The sequence below is a fragment of the Prionailurus viverrinus genome, chromosome B4, assembly GCF_022837055.1.
Source record: "Prionailurus viverrinus isolate Anna chromosome B4, UM_Priviv_1.0, whole genome shotgun sequence".
NCBI lineage: Eukaryota > Metazoa > Chordata > Mammalia > Carnivora > Felidae > Prionailurus > Prionailurus viverrinus.
This window is the reverse complement of record NC_062567.1, coordinates 12,494,901-12,517,760: the sequence shown is the minus strand read 5'-3', so window position 1 is coordinate 12,517,760 and position 22,860 is coordinate 12,494,901. Positions and strand designations below refer to the sequence as shown.

Genomic DNA, 22,860 nt, shown 5'->3' with positions numbered 1-22,860 from the left:
GCATTAGGAAGGACCTTCCTAGCTTTTGAAAAAGAGAAAGAAAAAAGATGCCAACCAGCCTTCGACCCCCTGGTTTTATAAATTTCTACATCGTGTGCAGGCGCTTTCCCTTTTCCGAAACATACTGGAAACAAGGTTCACGGGCAGACAGAAGAATTCCTACCATCATGGCACGCATGAGCGCCGTAAGCAACTTTGTGTGTAAACACTGGAGGTGATCTGAGGGTAAGCTGGCGACCCAGACAGGAAAGCCCCGCTCAGTAGTTCAGGCTGCCCACAGCGGTCTTCTCCCAGGGTGAGCTTACCGGTTGGAAACCGAGTCAAAACTTCTCTCAGGCTTCCTGAAAACCAGTGGTAGTGATGACTCTCCTTTCTCGAGGACCCTTTGCGAGCCACAGATCTTCCGAGCTGCTTCAGACGTCTCAGCTGTCAGCCCCCTGGCGATCCTTCCAGAAAGTACTGCTCTCCTCATGTTCCCGTCGAAGAAACTGGGTCTCGGAGAAGCTGAGCAACCTCCCCAAGGTCACCCAGCTAGCGGTGCCAGGCTGGACTCGGACTGTCACCCAGCTCTGTCTGCCCCTGCTGTAACCTCTCACGGACGCCCGCAGGGGCCCCCAGAGCCGCGGTCCCACGCGTGGACGTGGAGATGGCTGGGGACTACGTGCACCCCTGCGGCTCCTTGTTTGTGGCCAGCAGCGCTTCCGGACCCCCTTAAGCATTTGAGTTGGGGCTTCCTTTCTGCCTGCCAGGTTGGCGAGCCCCCTGCCGTCACTGCTGTCACTGCACGGGGGGCCTCTGCAGTGATCCAGACACCCTGGGGGTATTGGTTTCTGTCTCAAGGAGAACCACCTCTGGCTCAGAATCCCCTCTGGTTCTCTTAGCAAAGAGAACCACCTCTGTCCATCAGGTGGACAGACTCAGGCTCACTCTGGGCTGGAGATGGAGATCTCCTTCTGGGAGATGTCTCTTTGCTCTGAGGAAGGCTGACTGGCGCTTTCCTGCACCTCATCTTTCCAAAGTCTACTACTGTGTTTGGAAACACGAACTTTATTGGTGAGTTTCAAAAAGAGGTAACTTAGAGCGGTAAAGAAACACCTAATGTGCTTTGTCCAGTATTGGTGATTTTTCTTTCAGTTTCCTCAGATCCTTGCGTTGGAATCTAGGCATCGGGGGGAGGGGCTGGGTGCTCCCAGATACCTGTCACCCTCACCAGGCGAGCCAGAAGTCCTTGTCACTTAATTCATGTCAGCTCTAAAGAGATGATAGTAAGCGCTGTCCTGCCTGAACTACGCGATCGTTCTGGTGACCCAGGTGAAACTTGATGTCAGTGTGCTTCACACACGGTGAATTGGTAGAAACAGTCCGTTGTTGTCATTACGGCAAAGGGTCGTGGAGGTTACTTTTATGAAGTGTAAAGTTAACCAGTGACTTTCCTACCCGAAAGGTAGAAATCGCTTTGACCTCGGTTTCCCCCTGTGCTATCAATTTTTTCTTATGAGGCCTGGTTGGTGGGTGATTGGCAGCTGTGGACAGGATTGTATCTAGTATGAGAGGGATCGAGGCCTCGAAGCATTTTAATGTCACAGTTCCTCCTACCCTTCGATCCTCCTGCCTTTAATCTTATATTAGACTAAAAAAATTTTGGGGTGTGCCTGGGTGGCTCAGTTGGTTAAGTGTCCAGCTTCGGCTCAGGTCATGATCTTATGGTTCGTGGGTTCAAGCCCTGTGTTGGGCTCTGTGCTGACAGCTCGGAGCCTGCAACCTGCTTTGGATTCTGTGTCTCCCTCTCTCTCTTCCCCTCCCCTGCTCATGCTCTGTCTCTCTCTCTCTCTCAAAAGTAAATATTTAAAAATTTTTTTAAATCCTCTTTTAAGTATGCTCAAAGGGAACCACATTAAGAAAAGTAAGGGTCTTAAAGAAAATAATAAAAGATAGTAACAGTATATTTACTTTAGATTTCAGTGGAAATACATACATATATATATTAGTTTTCAATTATGAAGAAATACACATAAGATTTACCATCTTAACCATTGTTAAGTCTATGATTCTGTAGCGTTAAGTATATTCACGTTCTTGTGCACCAACCTCCAGAAGTTACTCATCAGGCAAAACTCTATACCCATTAAACAACTCCCCATTTCTCCCTCCTTCAGCCCCTGGCAACCACTGTTGTAATTGGAGATCATTTTGAATGTTAGTAATTGCATAACAAGAAAGTGATTTTTTTCTTCCATTGGAATAAATGAAATAAAGCAAATGTCTAAAAACGACAAAGCTTAATCTGTATCTTTTGAGGAATTATTATTGCCACATCCGTGAGGCAGTTTTTCTCTGGATGGACAGATACTTTGTGATGATTGAAGTTTCTGTGTAACACAGGGACTGAGCTTCCTTGCAGAAAATGATGAGACATTTTCAGATGTTTAATGAGCATAGAGGTTCTCTAACTATAATTACTGTGTTGGTTAAAAGAACATAAAGTGATTGCAGAATTATGGCCTCTTCTGAGTTTTCAGTCTCTTACACACGGCTCTTCGGCCTGTGACACAGAGGTGATGTCTGAACATAAACGTTTTGTGTGTGACGTCTTGGATTTTTTTTTTTTTTTTCCCCAACCACAGCATGAACAGACTGAACACTTTGCCTCGAGGATTTGGCTCTCTCCCAGCTCTTGAGGTCCTTGATTTGACTTACAACAACTTGAATGAAAACTCTCTGCCCGGAAACTTCTTCTACCTTAGTAAGAAACTTTTAATTCTATAAATCTCCTTAAAATGGTACTTTGCGTTCTGAAAGTGAAATTTATTTGCCAGGGCCCAAACTCCAAGAGAAATTATTGGACGTATATATTTTTTTCTTCACACATTTCTTTTGAATATTCCTTCATAGCTCAGCAGTATGTATGTTTGATATATAGTTAGCTGACACCATTGAGCTCAAGTGGACTTAGTAATGTCATATTAACTTCCGGATAGAGATTATGTACCTAAATGAGATCGAGTCTCACATTTAGCTAAAGAACTTGACTTCCTTCTTAAAGAGCATGCAAAAAAATAATAATAATGTATGTGTTCTACCATGTTGCAATTAACTCTTTGTAAGCTATTTCCCCAAAGATATTTCAACCAATTATATATAAAAATATGCATTAGTAAGCTACTGACAGAACTTTTTAAGCCTCCTAAAAAATACTGTCAATGATGTGGTCTGTTTCATCTATAGAATACAATCAAACGTCAAGAAATTGTCATAGATAAACACACTTTACCTTTTCCACTGTATTCTTTGCAAGCAGATTTCTTGCTGCAGATACCCGTAAAAATGAGGGGAAACTGATTTTTCTGAGAACTCACAAAATATTTAGGAAAGATTTGCTTTCCTTAAATGAGTGTTCTGCTTCTCCAAATAGTGACACGTATGGCATCCAGAGATTCTGAATTTTCTGAGCTGGTCTCCAAAACTTCATTTATAACCTTATGCATATTCTCTCCCCCAGATTTTCCCAAGCACATGACGAAGCCAATTCTAAAATATTTTCATGGGCCATGAAGGAGACTTTGTTGTGTATATTAACACAGAGTTCTGTCGAATTTTAAAACATTTGAGTGTAATTGAATACCTGTAAGCAAACAAAACAGACCTCTGATTATACTTCTCCTTTTTGGTCAGCGATAAAAAAGATGCGTTAGGATTTTTTCCTTCCATAGTTTGGGGCTGTGTAATATTGTGAACAAATTTCTGACCGCTGATATTCTGCCTGGGTTAGGGTTTCTCTATTTGTGAATTCCCATGTCGTCCTGTTAGCTCCTTTGTCCTCATTTATTTTTGTGGTTAAGGCTAGAGAAACAATTAATAATAATTAGCCCGATTATTAAACAATGAACTGTGATTATGGCCTTCATCACCGGAAAGCCTTTTAGTTATTTATTTTTAACATAGTTGCATTTACAGAACCTTTTTGCCTGAAGCGTTGACACCAATGTCACAGTGGTTTTCTTTGTTATACATACGGACGCAAAGCATAAATGTGAATCGGAAATGATAGAAGAAAAGTCGCTCTCTTTCCTGAAAGCGTCTTGAAACCCTGTGCCAAAAACTGCCGATGCCCACGGTTGCTAATTGTGTCAGTCCTCTTGGATATAGATGTTTTCCTGACCACACCAGCCCCACAATAAGCCAGTAAATCTAAGTTTGACCTGCTTCTTATTATTGGGAGCCCTAGGTGTGTCACAGGCTTTTCACCGAGCCGGGGTTATTAATCAAAGCTGACTCCCTTGTATTGATCAGACCTCAAATGGTTGGATTTCATGCCACCCTGTTTATATATCGCTGTTTAATTCGCAGCCACCCTGCGTGCACTCTATCTAAGTGACAACGATTTTGAAATCCTGCCGCCAGATATCGGGAAGCTCACAAAGTTGCAGATAGTAAGTAATTTATCTAAATTCTTGGAAAATCAATTCACTTCTGCAGCCCTTGTAGGAGTAGAATCAAGTCAATTTGAGCAGGGGTGAGGTTTGTTGTGTAGGAATCAGCCACCACTCCCGATACTGTTTGTTGTTCATCTGTAGGCACTTGTAAATAAATTGAAAGCATTGAGCCTTCAAAGAAGAGAGGGCATGGGAAGGACGAGAGTTTCTGTTGAGCGCCCCTTTACGTGAAAACTGTTTTGACAACCCCTTGTTTTCTTATATTTAGCTCAGCCTTAGGGATAACGACCTGATCTCGCTGCCTAAAGAAATCGGAGAGCTTACTCAGCTTAAGGAACTCCACATTCAGGGGAACCGCCTGACCGTTCTGCCCCCAGAACTAGGTAAGGTTGCTGATGATGTCAACTCGGGGTTTCATTAATATCAGTGATCCCGGTGCGGCAGTTCTGAGCAACGCTCTCTCCTCTTGGCAAGCACCCTCCTCCGAGGTGCTCCTTCTGATCATTTCTAGAAGCATTTGTCCTTGACCAGGGTTCAGCTGTTAAGGGTTTGACCTGGCATGCTGCTGTGTTCAGCAGCCCGAGCACCCAGAGAAACTGCTGATGAAGAATAAGCCAGCTCGGCCCGGGCACGGGGTTGGGGGAAACAGCCCTAGAGTAGTCGTAGCCGTCTTGTCTGTGTCTCCTCCTTTGCTGGCTGATGGTTTCTTTAACAATTATTTATTTATTTATTTATTTATTTATTTATTTATTTATTTACATTTATTCAATTTTTGAGAGAGGGCACGCAAATGGGTGGGGCAGAGAGAGAGGGAGACACAGAATCGGAAGCAGGCTCCAGGCTCCGAGCTGTCAGCCCAGAGCCCGATGCGCGGCTCGAACCCACGAGCTGTGAGATCATGACCTGAGCCAAAGTCGGGTGCTTAATCAACTGAACCTCCTGGGCACCCCAACAACTTTTTAATCAACCCACCACTCGTGTTTGGTTTTTTTTTTTTAATCTCTTAGTTTGTAGTTTTAATCCCTTGAAAACTTTTGCCACATAAAGTATTTGTTACGGCTGTGTGAAGATACCTTTTGCCATCGTGCATTTGGTTCTAGCCTGACTCCACTTCCATGGGAATTGCTAAATATGTTCCAGCTGAGAATTCCCTCATCCTGCTTCTGTGGCAGATGAATCTTAGTCCTCTGCCTGCTCATTCACATGGCCCAGGGTGGGCTTATGACGTCCCTCGGAAATCACGTTCAAACCTGTTACTGTGTTGCCGACGTATTCTGCTCTTCTGGAAAGGTTTCATGAGTTTACTTCTCTCGTGCAGACCCTCCGTGTTCTCTCACTCCTTCAACCCATTGAACTGCCTTGTTCCTCAAACTGTGCATATTTGCTTTTCTGCTCCAGAATCCCATAATTTGAAAAAAAAAACCGAACAAAAAATCCCCACGTTTAACCCAGAGGTCTTTGAGCAAGTACCTCAAGTGAACCTGGCCGTTTGAAAGAGGCCAGGGGTTGCCACTTGGAACGAAAGCTCCATGAGAGCGGGGTGGGGTTTTATATTCCCTCCCTGCTGGGTGCCCCGTGCCTGCCATGCTCTAGGCTTCAGGTTGGTGCTTGAGGAATGGGTACTGAATGAGTTAATGAAATGAGGACTCACCTGGCAAGGTGCTGGGAAGGCCATGCGGAGGCAGAGTTTGACGTCTGCCCAGAGCCATGCTCCCCTTGTGGAAGCCACAGGCCACATTTCCAGTGCTCACTATCCATGTACGGCTCGTGGCTACCCCCGGGGAAAACCCAGGTACAGACGTTTTCATCACAGGGGGTTCTGGTGTGAAGGAAAAGCATTCCCGTGGTTTCATGGAACGATGGAAAGTTTCAGCACCACTTGCCCCATCTCCTTGGTCAACTTTGTCGTTGTAAAAGGTCTGGAGGAACTTGCGCCAATTTGAAGGGCTGAGAAGTAGCTCAGCACGTTTTCCTCACAGTTACAAGTTGTCATGCGTCACTTAGGAGCAGGCTGCGAGACCAAGGAAAGATCGTTGCGAACGTTTTTAAGGCGAAAAACTCCTTGTCAGAAGAAAGGGTTTGTACTGTGACTGTTGACCAGGGGTGGTAGCATTAGTGATACCTGGGGGGCTTTGGCAGAATACACATACCTGCTTCTTCCCCGACCTGGTGAATCAAAATCCCCCTGCAGGAGACGAATGAATTCTCGTGCCATTTGGAAAAGCTCCCTCCATGCTTCTGGCGTGCGTTCTTGGGTAGTGTGATTAGGAGAAACTTTTTTCTCTTTTTCTTTCTTTCTTTCTTTCTTTCTTTCTTTCTTTCTTTCTCTTTTCTTTTCTTTTCTTTTCTTTTCTTTCTTCTTTCTTTCTTTCTTTCTTTCTTTTTCTTTCCTTCCTTCTTTCTTTCTTTCTTCCTTCTTTCTTTCTTTTTTTTTTGAAGTGTGTTTTGTTACTTTATTTCATTTTTCAAGCAGAGAAGCGAGCGAGGGCATTGATCAGTGATTTCTATCAGGTAATACTTTGTTAGGAAGATAAACCCAAGTGAACACCTATGTCCTTACATATTTTGAAATCTTAAATCATATTGCTTATCCATTTAAATATCTTGCTTAAAATCTAGTCCTACTTATCTAACATTTCTGTTAAGCTCTCCAGTAACAAATTATATATATATATTAATTTTTATTATTATATATAGTTTATTAATGTGTGTGTGTGTATATATATATATTTATATTTCACTCAAGAGTACAGTTGAGGAGAAAGTCACTAAATGACTGTTTTTCAAGCCATACCTAGGAAAGCTTAATCCCAACATCTGCCTCATGGCAGATTTCCCTAATGACAGGCAAGTACTTAGCTGGAAATAAATCGTAAATCATGACCCCCTGGGAGTTTCTGTTAGAGGTCGAAACTAGAGATGAAGACAGATGTATTCTTTATTTTTAAATGGTGAGGTTTTTTTTTTTTGAGTCAAGAATAATCTAATACATAGTAATGTAATAATAATCATTATAATATTATGTATTAGGGTGCTGTGACGAATACTTTTCCTGCCCTAGCTCCCGTAATTGTCATAAGACTTGTCAGCGGACTTTTGAGAGGTAAGAACACTGAAGCTTAGCACTGTCAGTAGGGGCACAGCTAACGAGTCACAGAGGCTTGATTGGCATCGTGTCAGGCTGTCCTCCAGGTCAGTATTCCTCCCCACTGTGGTGTTCTCGTTTCCATTCCAGCCGGCAAAAGGATTCCCAGAAAGTGCGGCACCCGCTCACTCCCCCTAGTGGCAGGAGAAAAGCTGCTCTCCTCTGGCGGTTGGATGGCCAGCATGGGGACGGGGGCGGGGGTGTAAGCAGCGGGTTGTAATACTCTGCAGAGTGCAGATGAGACGGCCTCTGTAAAACAGTGCTCTTCTGCTAGACCCTCCAAAGTTGCATGGTCCCTGGGTCCACCCGACCCTGTCCCCATAGACATACAGCCACAGCAGAAATGTCTTTGGTTTGGCTTGTCCACAGTAGCTAAGATGATCGTCTGGAGTCGCCCTGGCCTAGCTAATGAGAAGCACTAGGGACTGATGTGCTTGAAGTGCATTATATCTGTCCCGACAGCACCCACTGGCTACAGGCTTACTTCTGGGTGCACCCTCAAGTGTGGATGATGCTCTCTCCCTTGTATGTTCGTATTATACATATCGGCATAAGCAAGGCAAATGCCTTTGAGATTTCTGTGAAATTTCCTTTAAAAATAAATTGGGAGGTGGGGCGCCTGGGCGGCTCAGCTGGTTAAGTGTCCAACTCTTGGTTTCAGCTCAGGTCACGATCTCATGGTTTTGTGAGTTCAGGCCCCACGTCAGGCTCTGCGCTGACAGTGTGGAGCCTGCTTAGGATTTTCTCTCTCTCCTTCTCTCTACCCCTCTCCCACTCACGCTGTTTGTCTCAAAATAAATAAACGTTAAAGAAAATAAAAATAAATTTGGAGTTTAACAACTTAAAGCCTTATTGGTAAGCGTCTTTGAACCAAGCAGTGGAATCCAGATGTGTTCTGCCTTGTCAGGTCTAAGAATGTTCAGGGACACGGCAAAATGAAGTCAGGAGTTTGGCTGGAGTTTTTTCTGTGTTTTTCTGTTACTTTCCTTTTGTTGGAAATCCCTGAATAAGTTACTTTACTTGCTGTGTCTGATTCCTAGAAAGTAGTACACTTGATTTCATGTTGGTCCATATGCATATAGCAAATTAGGTACAAATCAGGTCTGTCATTCACCCATTCAGACATTTATTAAGTTCCGACTTTAGGCCAGGTCTTGTCTCCAAGGAACTGACTTTCCAATAAAGTCAAATTCACTAACTCATCAACTGTTTATTGGGCCCCTGCTTCATGCTTGTTTCTTAGAGATAGGACAAGGGACAGATCCTGCAATGGGGGAAGGTGGATGAGTGGATAGATGGATACCATATTAGATAGTAAATACTCTGTGAAAAAAATAAGCATGGAAGGGAGTGTCTAGATTGTGGTGGGGGCAGTATTACTCTGTTGACCAGAGTCAACAGGGAAAGGTTTGCCTATAAGTTGGTGTCATTTAAGCAGAGACCTGAACAAGGGAGGGGACTTTCCTGGCAGTGGGAACAGGAAGTGCCAACGTCCTGAGATGAGTTGTGTGTTGAGGAATAGCAGGGACGCATATAATACACTTCAAGTGCGTCAGTCCCTAGCACTCCCAAGGGGAGGGTGGGGAGAGGGGAGAGGGGAGCTCAGTTAGGAAGTGGGGACTAGATCCCATGAGAATTTGTGGGCATTGTTAAGGATTTTGGCTTTTTCTCTGAGTGAGGTGTCGTGGCTGCCTGCATAATGGCCCCCAAAGATGCCCCCGTCTCCAGGCATTTGTCACCTCACATGGCGAAAGGACTTTGCCAGTGTGATGTAGAATCTTGAGATGGAGAGATTATCCTGGATTACGAAGGTGAGCCCGGTATAATCACCTGAGTTTTAGAAGACGAAGGCAGGAGGGTCAGAGACAGTAGTCAGTAGTCGAAGGTGTGATGACAGAACCAAGAGGTTGGATTGTCGTGGAGGGGGCCTTAAGCCAGGGAATGCGGGTAGCTTCTGGAAGCTGAAGAAAGCAAGGCAGTGTGTTTTCCTCCGAAGCCTCCAGAAGGCATGCAGCTGCGTTCATCCAGATGGTGACAATGGTCAGATTCTGGGTCTGTTTCAAAGGCAGATCGAACAGGAACTGGTGATGACCTGGGTGAGGGGGAGAGTGGAGGTTTCAGACCCCGGGAGCTAAAAGGATGGGAGAGATAACAGGAAGGGTGGGTGGGGAGACGTGGGGAGGAGAGGAGCTAGTCATTAGCCAAGTTGTGGGTGTCTTAAGATCGAGATGCTTTTTTGGATGTCTAATCAAGAGGGCAGCTGGGTAGTGCGATCTGAAGTTGGAAGTGAGGTCTGGGCTAATATATGATTTGGGGCGGTATGAACATAAATGTAATGCCACCGAGTGGACGAGACCGCCCGGGTGTGACTGTAGAAGATAGAGCCTGGGAGCACTGCGGTTCCTAGACCCTAAAGCCAGAGGGATGTGTCTGGCTCACTCCCAGGCAGGTATCTGGCCAGGTTGGGGACTGTGGCTTCCCCTGATTGGCTCCACGATGACTCCCTCGTGCTGGTGCAGTGGGCATGCTGTGCTTCGGAGGAAAAATGTTTTTCCTGACATGTGCAGTTAATTCTGCCAGTGAAAGCATGAAACAGACACAGTCGAAATCTTGTCCGGAGCCTGCCTGAAAATGAATGTCTCTTCAGGACCCGTCCTTTAGCCAATCTCTTCAAAGTGAAGCAGCGATGTGAGTGAATGAAGTTTCACCCGGTTTTAATTAGTGGCAGAATGAGTGAGTGGAGTGGAGGAAAGGCCTGCATTGGTAGGGAGGAAGGAAAAACGGATGCCCCGAGCAGTCCTCAGAACAGACAGAGCTCCAGAGTGGACAGTCTCCTGGAGGTGCTCTCTGAGCGGCGGTCCTCTGCTCTGCTCTGGCATTTCCTCTCTCGCCCAAGACCGCTGTTGTCTTGTGAACTGAGGATGTGACTTACATGTTTTTGCATGGTCTCCGCTCAGTTGTCCAGGGTTCAGTTACTTGCTCTTGCTGGAGTCATTTCTGGTTTCTTGGCCCCTAGGCAGTCCTGGGACCTCTTCTCCCATATCTGTCACCCAGATAATTGCCGTTAGAGAAGGAAATGGCCTTGGTCAGTGGGTATACAGCAGAGCAAAGTGTTTTAGGTGTTGGAACCTTGTCTACACCAATTTAAGCCGCCTGTAGGAGGGACGTGTGCTGTGCCACATACACCTGGGGCTGGCTACCTGGTGTCCTACTTTGTATGCCAGGAACCAATAGTATTTTTTATTACAGAAATAGGAGAAGTGTATGTATTCTTTCTAGCATATTTGTGAAGAGTAGAGACAAATATTAATTCCACTCAAAGACTAAGTGATGTCAGGAATTGGGAATTTTTCTCCAATTATAATTCTGTAGAAGGAACAGAATTAAGAAAGAGGGGATAGACCTGTCTAAACTCTTTTGTATTACACCTCTTAATCCTTTTCTTTATGGTGTTGAGAAGCTAAAGAAAAATACTTTACTGAGGCAGGCAAGAAGGAAACGCAGTTTTCTTTTTGGTCAGTCAAGTCCCAGGCTGTGTCTTGTTCATTGTCTTTTGTGTTATTTTCACTCTGTCCGTTGTTTCCCAGTTATCTTAACCCAGAAGTCTAAAAAACCAACAACACATATTTTAATGTGTACAGTAGAATGTGGACACTTAGCTCTTCATCACCAGGCTTGGGTTCAATGCTCTATGACTTTGGACAAATTACTTTCTGCGCCTCGTGTAGAATGGGGTAAGAGTGGTCCCGCCTCATAGTGCTGTCCTGAGCATCAGAGAATAATCCATCCAGAGAATTTAGCCACTTGCCAGGAGTGAGGATGACTTCCCAGGAAACCTTAGGTAAACGAACACAGGCACACAGATGTGCGTGTGTGTGTGTGTGTGTGTGTGTGTACGTGTACAGACGCTGGATTTCATACTGTAGAGTTTTCACTCTCTATAGGCTGGTTTTCTGAAGCTGGGCTCCTCTCACGCAGTCTAACCATAGGGGTTGCCCGAGTCCCACCCTTTTGACAGGGAGAAGCACTTACTGCAGAGCACCTGGAGAGGAAGAATGACCGAGAAGGTCAAAAATCCAGATTCCCCGTGGCACCCTGTGATGGGCTGGTTTATCCTGTGGGTGGAGGAATGGCTGTGCATCAGCCTCTGGCGTGGAAGCCGAGGAGAAGCACAATAGGTGTGGGGAGAGGCATGCGGGGGCGCTGCGCATAGAGGAGAGTGTAGGTCCCGTGGAGTGGCTCCACGTGACAGACACTTGGTGTGGGACAGTCCTGGCACTGGCGTCCTTTCAATTCCATGGTCACAATTGTAATAACAAATTTTTTTTTAAGTTTATTTATTTTTGAGAGAGAGAGATACAGAGCAAGGGGGGTAGGGGCAGAGAGAGAGACAGACAGACAGACAAAATCCCAAACAGGCTCCGCACTGCCAGCACAGAGCCCAGTGTGGGGCTCGAACCCATGAACCGTGAGATCGGGACCTGAGCCGAAATTAAGAGTCGGATGCCCAACCGATGGAGTCACTTAGGTGCCCTCTGTAATAACAAACTTATAGTTTCACAAATTACCCTGGAAGGTGGAAATCCTGTCCCCAGTCTGTGGTAACTACCCCAGGTTATCAGAGGGTGGGACCATTTACTGCTTTTGCTTTACGTCTGTTCTAGGACTCAGGAAAATGTAAAAATGCAGCATTTTGTAGGGGAAAGGTCTCTCTGGAGCGGATGCTAACAGACACGCACCTCCCAAGAGGTAATTGTTAGTCTGTGGAATGGTTGCCAGATGTCATGATAAGTTAGCTTCGTAGTGTAGTGAGTGGCACGTACGTACTTCATGGAATTATAAACTGTGCTGCTTATACAAAATTGAATTTGGCAGTTGATCATAAACACTTTTTTGAAGTTACTTTTAGGCTTGATAGAATTACATACAAAACCAATTTGTACACAAGATGTCGTAATTTACAAAACGGTTCCATAGCCTTTAATCTCGGTTCTGTACTGTAGGCAAGGAAAGTTCTTGGGTCACTTTTTGAAGGTGGCAAAACCAAAGCGTATAGGGAGCTTGTGACGTGCCCCACGCTCCATTACTGACACAGCTTGTTACTGACAGAGCCAGATTTTTAGTTCAGGTCTGTCGACTTCAAAAACGAGCGTTTGTCGAAAGAAGATGTGGTAGACGTGTACAGTGGGATATTATACAGCCATAAAAACAGCTGAAATCATGCCATCTGTTACAACATGGATGGACCTAGAGGGTATTACGCTAAGTGAAATAAGTCCTAGAAAGACACAGACCGTATGACTTCACTCCTTCATGGAATCTGAAAAACAAAACAAGGAGGAGAATGAGACCTATAAATACACAGAATAAACTGATGGTTGCCACAGGGGAGTGGGGGGCTGGGCAAAATAGGTGAAGGGGGGTGGGAGATACAGGACTCCAGTTAAGGGATGGACGATATTGTAATAGTGTTGTGTGGTACCAGATGGTAGCTATACTTGGGGTGAACAAAGCGTTCACATTAAGAGATGTTGAATCACTATGTTGTACACCTGAAACTTGATGAAATGTGTGCCAACTATACTCAGAAAAAACTTTTTTTAAGGAGCTAAAAGAACCCTCCCCCTCAAAAACGAAAGTATTCCTCTAAATAGTATATCTGTACATGTATCAGTATTGAACCAATTAGAAGAACATCATTTATCATTAGATGACAGATAACAGTGATTCCAAACATAGGCCTTAATTTTATTCTTTGAAAAATAAAGCGTGAGGCATAGAGAATCTTCACCAAACTTTGACTTTTGGTTTGAATTATATTACATCCTCTTACATTTTATTTCGATGTTAATATTCTTTTGACATACTTCATAGGAAATATTTCCTATTCTTTGATTCCCATGGTCTTACTTGATAATCAAAAATGATTCCTGTCCGTCTCCTACATGATATTTTTTAACAAGTTCCATTTTAGATATTCTATTTCAGTGAATTTTTAACCCCAGAAAATGCTCTAAGTGTGGGTTTTAAAAATGCTAAGTGAATTATATTTCTGCCTGGTGAGTTACTGCCTTAAAGGGGGTGGGAAGTTGCAACACATAAAACGTTTCCATTCCGTATTATAAATTTCAGGAAGCCCAATGTCAGGTTCACTGTGATTGAACATGTGCATCATTCTGTGTTAACACCAGCTGGAAAGGCATGCGACTCTTTGCAGTGGACCATTCTTTGATTTAATAGGACACTAAATGTATTCTTGCCCTGGGCGTAATATCGGCAGTACTGAGGTTCTAGATTTAATTTTTTTTATTCCAGTGGCATATCTGTAAATACAGTTCCTATCACCTGAATACGTATATAATATCTTACATTTATGTAGCATCTCCCTGAAAGCATCTCCTGTATATTACATTATTCCTGTATTTTCTTTTAAAGCAATTTTATACTAACTTAGTCCTGAATGGTATTGTGTGAGTGTCTTTTGGGGGTCACGGCTGGGATGGGGTGAAGCGGAGGATGATGACCTTTATGCTGGCCACACCAGAAATTTAGTGACAGACCCAAAACCTACACGCTCATGTTCATTGTCATCGTTCGTGTAGTGATTTTAATAGACCTCAGTACTCTGTTACCTTTCATATTTGCTGTTCTAAGCAGAATGGCTCTTCTCCTTGGACAACCCCTGTCTGTGTTACCATGTCACATCCTGACCTGCAGCTCCTCACACGGTGTATTCCTCTGACCTTTTGGGTTTGACGCAGAGCAGTAAGTGAAATAGACATGATCCCTTCCCTCATAAAGGGAACCTTTGAAGGAAACAACAAACGGTTGAAAATGACCAGCAGAAATGACAGTAAATACCCAAATCTGCTGGAATGCCAGCTCTGGTGTTAGACTGGAACATCCATCCTTGAAGACAAAGAGTGTGCCACCGCCTTCTGTCGCTGGGGTTGCCACAAGAGCCTCCTCCTGACTGGTTTCCCTGCTTCCTACCTCACTCCATCCGATCCCTTCTTCACACAGCGCTCCAGGTGCTTTTTTCACCACTTCTGTGATTTCGAATTCTTGAAGGTACCCTGTTGAGACCTGAGGCCCAAGATTATCTTGCCTCCCTGTTTTTTATGCTGCTCTGGCCCCTCCCTTGCTCATGGGCTACCCTCCGTGTCTGCTTCGTGGTCCTTCACGGTCTTTGCACTCTGCTTGGAATTTTCCTCTCCTGAATAGTTGCATAGGTGGTACCTTCAGGTGTCAACTCACATGTGGTTTCTCCTCAGTGATCCCTCTCCTGACCGTTGACTATCTCACCAGCCCCTTCCTGTTATTTTTTTATTATGGCGTGCTGTTTTTTTTTTTTTCTTCCGATCCGCTCGAATTAAACTTAATGTGTGGGATGTATATTTTTTCCCGTATAAGTAATTGCTATGGCACCATTAGTAGAGAAGAGTTTCTTCTTTCTAAAGAATTGCTTTGGTCTTAGTCAAAAGCCAATTTACTATATAAATGTGGATATATTTCTAGATTGTATATTATGTTTCCTTGTTCTGCGTTTATAGCACTGCCATGTTGTCTTGATGACTATAGCTTCATAAGAAGTCTTAAAATCATGTAGTGTAAATTATTTTTTCAAAATTGTTTCGGCTAGTCTGTGTCCTTTGTACATGCATATAGATTTCAGAGTCAGCCTGCTGGGATTTTGATTGGAATTTGACTGAACTGACAGATCATTTTGGAGAGAATTTGCATCTTAACAATATAGAGCCTTCCAATCTGTGAACATGATCTCTTTCTCCATTTGTTTAGGTTTTTAAAATTTCTCTTGGCAATGTTACAGTTTTTACTTGCATATATCTTGTTAAATTTATCCTTAAGTATTTTCGGTTTTTGATGCTATTGTGAGTGGAACTTTTTAAATTTCATTTTTAATTATTGCTAGTACTTAAAAATACAACAACTTCTTGTAAACTGACCTTGGTTCCTGTGATTTTTCTTAATTTTCTTATGAGTCTAGTTTTCATAGGGTTTTTGTTTATTTATTTGTTTGGCTTTTTCATTGTTGTTGTTGGCAGGGCGTAGCACAGCATATCTCCTAAGATTTTCTATGTACATGGAAGTCTTGTCTCCCAAAAAAGACCATTGTATTTCTTTTTTTCTGGTTACTATTCTTTATTGTTTTTCTTGTCTTATTACACCAGCCAGGCCCTTCACTACAGTGTGGAATAGAAGCCGTGAGAAGGAATATCCTTGCTTTATCTTGATCTTAGAGGGAGAGTATTATTGTTCATTGTTAAATGGATACTAGTTATATGTCTTTAGAAAAACACTTTTTTATCAGGTTGAGAACGTTTCCTTTTATTTCTGGCTTCTTTCAAGTTTTTATGAATAGGTATTAAATATTGCCAAAAGCTTTTTTTTTTTTTTTCTTTCCCCCTCTATTGAGGCAATCATATGATTTTTCTCCTCTGGTAGCCATCCTCCAGGGTGGCTTCTAATGATCCCTGTGTCCTGGTATTAATACCCTTGTGTGGTCTGCTCCTATGGGTTTCTGTGACAATATAATACAGCAGAAATAATAGCATGTCACTTGTGAGATTAAATTATAAAAGACACTGCAGCTTCCGTCTCGGGTATGCTGCCTTGTCCTTTGTCTCTCTCACTCTCTTTTGAATCACTTACTCTTAGGGAAAGCCAGTTGTTCTATTGTGAACAACCTTACTGACTGAACTTGGAAGTGGATCATCCAGCCCCAGTCAAGCTAGACAAGCCCCAGACTGGCAACTTGACTGTTTCCTGAGAGCCCCTGATCCAGAACTGCTTAGATAAGTCACTCTCAGATTCGTACCCTGGGAAAATGTTAAGATAATAAATGTTAGTTGTATTAAATTCCAAGTTTTGCAGTATTCTGTTCTTTAGTAGTACATAACTAATATGTCTGCTTCATTTGTCATTGTGGCAAATGACATTGATTGTTCAATGTTAAATCAGTCTTGTATTTTTATACTAAATCCCACTTGGTATTACTCTTTTATCTTTTTTTTTTTTTTTTTTTGGGTGGAAGCTTTCTCGAGATAAAATTTACATACCATATAATTCACACATTTGGAGTATACAGTTCAGCATTTTTAGTATGCTCAGAGTTGTACTACCATCACCACAGTTTTAGAACATTTTTATTAGCTTAAAAGAAACTCAATACCCTATAGCTATCATTCCACAATTCCCCCCCTCCCCCAGGATTTTTATAGTTTGTCAGTTACATTTAGAATTTTGATCCATCTTGAGTTAATTTTTGTATGTGGTGTGATAAAGGTCCAGTTTCATTGTTTTGCATGTGGCTATCCAGTTGTTACAGCACCATTTGTTGAAAAGACTATTTTGCTCATTGAGTCCTGACATCCTTGTTAACACTTATTTGACCATAGATATGTGATTTCATTTCTGGACTCATGTTTATTTATTGATGTATATAGTTGTATCCTATATAAGCTCTACACCGTTGTTAATACTGTTGCTTTTTAGTAAGTTCTGAAATTGGGACTTGTTAGTTCCAACTTTGTTATTCGTTTACAACATTATTTTGACTATTTCGAGTCCTTTGACATTCCAAATAAATTTAGAATCAATCAGCTTATCAATTTCTGCAAAGAAGCCAACTGGTGTTCTGATAGGGATTACGATAAATCTGTAGATTATTTTGGAGAGTATTGCTGTCTTATATTAAATTTGAGATCCATGAACATAAAATATCTTTTCTGTAGATCTTTTTAAATTTCCTTCAACAATAGTTTGTCAATTTCAGAGTGTATGGTTTACACTTCCTTTGTAAAATGTATTTCTCAACATTTTATTCTATTTGACGCTATTGTAAATAAAATTCTTTTAATTTATTTTCAGTTTATTCATTGCTGGTATAGAAAAATATAGTTGATCTTCATACTGATCTTGTGTCCTGTAATGTTGCTGAACTTGTTTGTTTTAATTAGTTTTTAGTGGATTCCTTAGAATTTTCTGTGTCCAAGGTCATGTCGTCTGCAATTAGAGATAGTTACACCTCCTCCCTTCTCTTCTAGATGCCTTTTATTTCATTTTCTTGCCTGACTACTTGGGCCACAACCTCTAGAACAGTGTTGACTATAAGTAACAAGAGCAGACATTTTTATCTTATTACTGATCTTAGACAGAAAGCTGCTGGTCTTTCTCCACTGAGTACATTTCCTGTGAGTTCTTTGTAGATGACCTTTGTCAGATGTAGAAAGTGCCCTCTGTTCTTTGTAGGATGATTTTTATCATGAAAAGGTATTAAGATTTTGTTAAATGCATTTCCTGCATCTATTGAGATGATAATGTGGTTTTTGTTTTTTGTACTTTTAGGTATTTCTAGATTTGATTTGCTAATATTTTCTCGAAAGATTTTGTACTTCATTCAGTTCATGAGGGATATTGGTCTGTACTTTTTTTTTTTTTTTTAACAGTATCTTTGTACAGTATCAGGGATATCCTGGTCTCATAAAGTTGGTAAAATTGGTATTTTTAAATGTTTGACAGAATTCATTAGTGAAGCTCTTTGGGTCTTGAATTTTCTTTGCAGAAAAGTTCTGAATTATGAATTCAGTATTTTCATAGATATAAGCCTCCTCAGTTTTCTCTATTTCTTTTAGCATTGGTAATTTTTGTTTCTTCTAAGTTAGTCTGTAGCATCTATAATGATATCCCCATTTTTATTTATGATACAAGTAATTTAGGTTTTTTTCTCTTTTCTTTGCTTTTGATTGGTCTGGCTAGGCTTTATCAATTTTATTTCTTTTTAAAAAAACTGGTGTTTAATCGAATTTCTTAATTCTTTGTTTTGTATTTCATTGATTTCCTTATCTTCTGTCCACTTTGAGAACAATTAGTTCTGATTTTTCTAATTTCTTTAGGGGAAAGCTTAGATCATTGATTTTCAGTCTTTCTCTTTTTCTACTATAAGCGTTTCTAGAAATAAAGAAATGTATTTCTCTCTAATCATTGTTTGAACTGCATCCCACACATTTTGTGTTTGTGTTCATTTAAAAATATTTTCGGAGCACTTGGGTGGCTCAGTCGGTTGAGTGTCTGACTTTTGTTTTCAGCTCAGATAACGATGCCAGAGTCATGGGATCAAGCCTCATGTCAGGCTCCGCACTGAGTGTGGAGCCTGCTTAAGATTCCCTCTGTCTCTCTCTCTCTCTTTCTCTCTCTCTCCTTTTGCCCCTCTCCCCTGCTTACATGTCTCTTTATCTCTCTCTCTGTAAAAAATAAATAAATAAAAATATTTTCCAGTTCCCTTGTAATTTCTTCCTTGGCATGTGGGTTATTTAGAGATGATTTGTTTTCAAAGATTTTGTAGTCATTTTGTTATTGATTTAAACATTAATTATGGTCACAAATCATAATCTGTATGATTCTCCTCTTTTAAAAGTTCATAGCCTTGGGGCGCCTGGGTGGCGCAGTCGGTTAAGCGTCCGACTTCAGCCAGGTCACGAACTCACGGTCCGTGGGTTTGAGCCCCGCGTCGGGCTCTGGGCTGATGGCTCAGAGCCTGGAACCTGTTTCCGATTCTGTGTCTCCCTCTCTCTCTGCCCCTCCTCCGTTCATGCTCTGTCTCGCTCTGTCCCAAAAATAAATAAAAAACGTTGAAAAAAAATTAAAAAAAAAAAAAAAAAAAGTTCATAGCCTTGGTTTATGGCCCAGTATATTGTCTGTGTTGATGAATTTTCCATATGCACATTAAAAGGTTAAGCATCCCGGGGCGCCTGGGTGGCGCAGTCGGTTAAGCGTCCGACTTCAGCCAGGTCACGATCTCGCGGTCCGTGAGTTCGAGCCCCGCGTCAGGCTCTGGGCTGATGGCTCAGAGCCTGGAGCCTGTTTCCGATTCTGTGTCTCCCTCTCTCTCTGCCCCTCCTCCGTTCATGCTCTGTCTCTCTCTGTCCCCCCAAAAATAAATAAATGTTGAAAAAAAAATTTTTTTTAATTTTTTTTTCCAACATTTATTTATTTTTTGGGGGACTTAAAAATAAATAAATGTTGAAAAAAATTCTTTTTAATTTTTTTTTCAACATTTATTTTTTTTTGGGGGGACAGAGAGAGACAGAGCATGAACGGGGGAGGGGCAGAGAGAGAGGGAGACACAGAATCGGAAGCAGGCTCCAGGCTCTGAGCCATCAGCCCAGAGCCTGACGCGGGGCTCGAACTCACGGACCGCGAGATCGTGACCTGGCTGAAGTCGGACGCTTAACCGACTGCGCCACCCAGGCGCCCCGAAAAAAAATTTTTTTAAAAGGTTAAGTATCCTATAGTGTTATATAAATATCAGGTCAAATTAGTTGATTTGTTAAAACCTCAAGTAACAGTGCTATAATTTCTTTTAAGTCAGCTATCTTTTTAAAAAGTTAACAAGAGAGAAAAAAATCTTTAGTATTTCAAGGCACACTTACCATTTCCAGTGCTTTTTAGCCCTTGATAGAGATATGAGTGTAACTAACTTTCTTTCATCCTGAAGAATTTCCTTTTATATTTCTTGTTGTATTGTTTTGGCCACAAATTCTCTCAGCTTTTCTTCATCTGAATTGCCTTTATTTTGCCTTCATGTTGAAGAATTTTTTTCTAGATAGAGAATTTTAGGTTGACAGTTTTATTTTTTCCTTCCAACTCTCTAAAGGTAGTGCTCTGTTGTCTTCTAATTTGCCTTGTTTTGGTGTCATTTTTACCATTGTTCTCCGTAATATGTACTGTGTCTTATTTTTCTTTGCCTTTAAAATTTTTTCTTCATCATTGATTTTTAGCAGTTTAATTATGTGCCTTCCTGCGGTTTCCATTGTTTCTTCTTCTCAAGGGTTGTGTAGAACTTCTTTGATATATGGTTTGTAATGTTCACCAAATTAGATAAACTTTAGCCATTATTTCTATATTTATGTATTTACCTACTTATTACCTATGTAGCTAGTTACCTCCTATTTCTTCCTCCTTTTCTGGAAGTCAGATTACACTTAGGTTAGATCACTTGATGTTTTCCACAAGTCAGCTGCCCAAAACTTTTTCTTCTATTTTGTTTTTTTCAACCCGTGTGCCCCTCTTTGCGATTCAGTTTTGGTGGTTTCTTTTGCTGTGTTTTCAAGTTAACAGATCTTTCTGCAGTGTCTAATCTCCCGACAAGCATATATCCAATGAAATATTCATTTCACATCTTGTATCATTGAGTTCAATTATATCCATATAGTTCTTCTTATAATTGCCCTTCTCTATGAATAGTTCCTCTTTATTTCCTTATTATGTTCACATTGTCCTTTAAATTTTTGGACACATTTTAAATATGTTTTAATTTTTTTTTTTTTTTTGGTCTACTGATATAATTTCTGATTCTGTTTCTGTTGACTGATTTTTCTCTTGTTTATACATCACCTTTTTCTGTTTCTTTGCATGCTTAGTATTTTTTTATTATGGTGTCATTGTAGATATGAATAGTATGTTTTTGATGTAGAGATATTATTGTCTCCTTTTGTGGGCTGCTGAGTTTCATTTAAGGAAGCAATTTCTTTGTGACCAGCTTGATTTTTTTTTTTTTTAAGGCCTGCCTTTAATTGTGCTTGGAGTTGGTCCAGACTCACCTTTACTTGTGGGCTAGATGAGTCCTTTCCTAAGGCTTCTGGAATCTCTGTCGAATGACCAGGGTGTTCAGTGAGGTACCTCCTCTCTGGCTGCTGGAAATGAATGTTTCCTAGCTCTGTGCTAATGCCAGTGATGATTGGGCTTTATCTCCTCTGTAGTTTTTCCCTTCTTATTTTGTTTTATCTTTCTTTCTTAGCCTTGAGGAGCGTTGCCCTGGACATGGTAGTTACTCTTCAGCCAAAGACTCAAAGATCCCCTCTGCAGTTTTCTGGAGCTATTTTTCTTTATAGCTACTTTGTTTCTACTACCCTGCCCCGGCTCATTATTCCTCCCTCCACAGCCTCAAACTCTGATCTCTCTCCTTTTAGCTCAACAGCGCCACCATGTTGCTTGATCTCCCACTTCCTCCATGACTATCTGGAGATGCTTCCAGGGGAAAATTAGGGTGATCGTGGGGTTCCGCACACTTGTTTCTTTTCTCTCAGAGATGATGAGTTTGGTGCTGCTGCTTGTCCAGGATCTAGAAGCAATTAACATTATACATTTTTTCTAGTCACGTTACCATGGCTGGAAGCAGAAGTCTGTATGAATTTTCGATAACTTTCAGGGTGAGCAGTTGAAATGTAAATATCTTTCTGCCTCTTTCTTGCCTGTTTACAGTGTTCTCAGGGTGTGATTTTTACTGTTTATCTGCTCAACCTTGCATTCACTGGCTGGGTACTGTAGCAGGAGTGGAAGTATTATGGTTGTCAACTTCCATATTACTTAAATATCTCAAGACCATTTACACTTTCACTCTTGGTATTACTATGTTTTTAGTCCCCAAATAATCTCTTGGTCTTAACTGCCTTTTTTTTTTTTTTATTTAACTCTTTATTAAGTAAACTCTATGCCCAACATGGGGCTCAGACTTAATGACCCTAAGATCAAGAGTCATTTTCTCTACCATTTGAGCCAGCCTGGTGCCCTGGTCTTACCTGCTTTTTGAATTATCTCTTAATTCACTGTTGTAGATAAGACCAAATATTTAATTTGTGAAAGCTGCCATAAAAAGTACCACAGAGTGGTTAGCTTCAACAAGAGAGATTTATTTTCTCACAGCTGTGGAGTCTGGAGGTTCCACATCACGGTATCAGGAGAATTGGTTCCTTCTAAGGGCCATACGGAAAGGATTTGTTCCAGATCTCTCTCCTTGGCTTGTAAATGGCCACCTTCTCTCTGTGTCCTCATGGTTCTTCCTCTGTGCATACACATATAACTCTGCGTGTTCAGATTTCCTCTTCCCGTAAGGACAATAGCCATATTCGATTAGGGCCCATCCTAATCTCATTTTAAGCAGATCACATCTGTAAAGACCCTATCTTCAAATATACTCTCATCCTGAAGGACTAGGAGTTAGGACTTCATGAATTTTAGGGGGGAAGAAACAATTCAGTCCATAGCACCAATCATTTCTCTCATTTCTTTAGTTATAACCTTGGTGTAAAACTTGATGTCTTTGGATATTTCATTGTTCACAAGCTTCTTTATGCCTTTGATCCCTTTTATTTTGCAACAATAGGTCTAGCTCCCTTAAGCCATCCTTTTTAATCTTTTCAAGAATCACCCCTTTGAGAAACCAGTGAAAACTATAGAGCTACTCTCCCCAAAATGTGCATT

At 41.6% G+C, this 22,860-nt stretch overlaps 1 protein-coding gene across 2 annotated transcripts in view; it reads left to right on the top strand.

Annotated features, from left to right (window-relative positions):
* Positions 1-22,860, top strand: part of RSU1 (Ras suppressor protein 1) — a 203,702-nt gene that overhangs the window by 63,004 nt on the left and 117,838 nt on the right. For both annotated transcript variants that reach the window (XM_047867796.1, XM_047867795.1), the window contains 3 exons: positions 2,625-2,743; positions 4,348-4,430; positions 4,702-4,816. In XM_047867796.1, the coding sequence (XP_047723752.1) occupies positions 2,625-2,743; positions 4,348-4,430; positions 4,702-4,816 (317 nt within the window). The remainder of the gene's footprint in view (positions 1-2,624; positions 2,744-4,347; positions 4,431-4,701; positions 4,817-22,860) is intronic.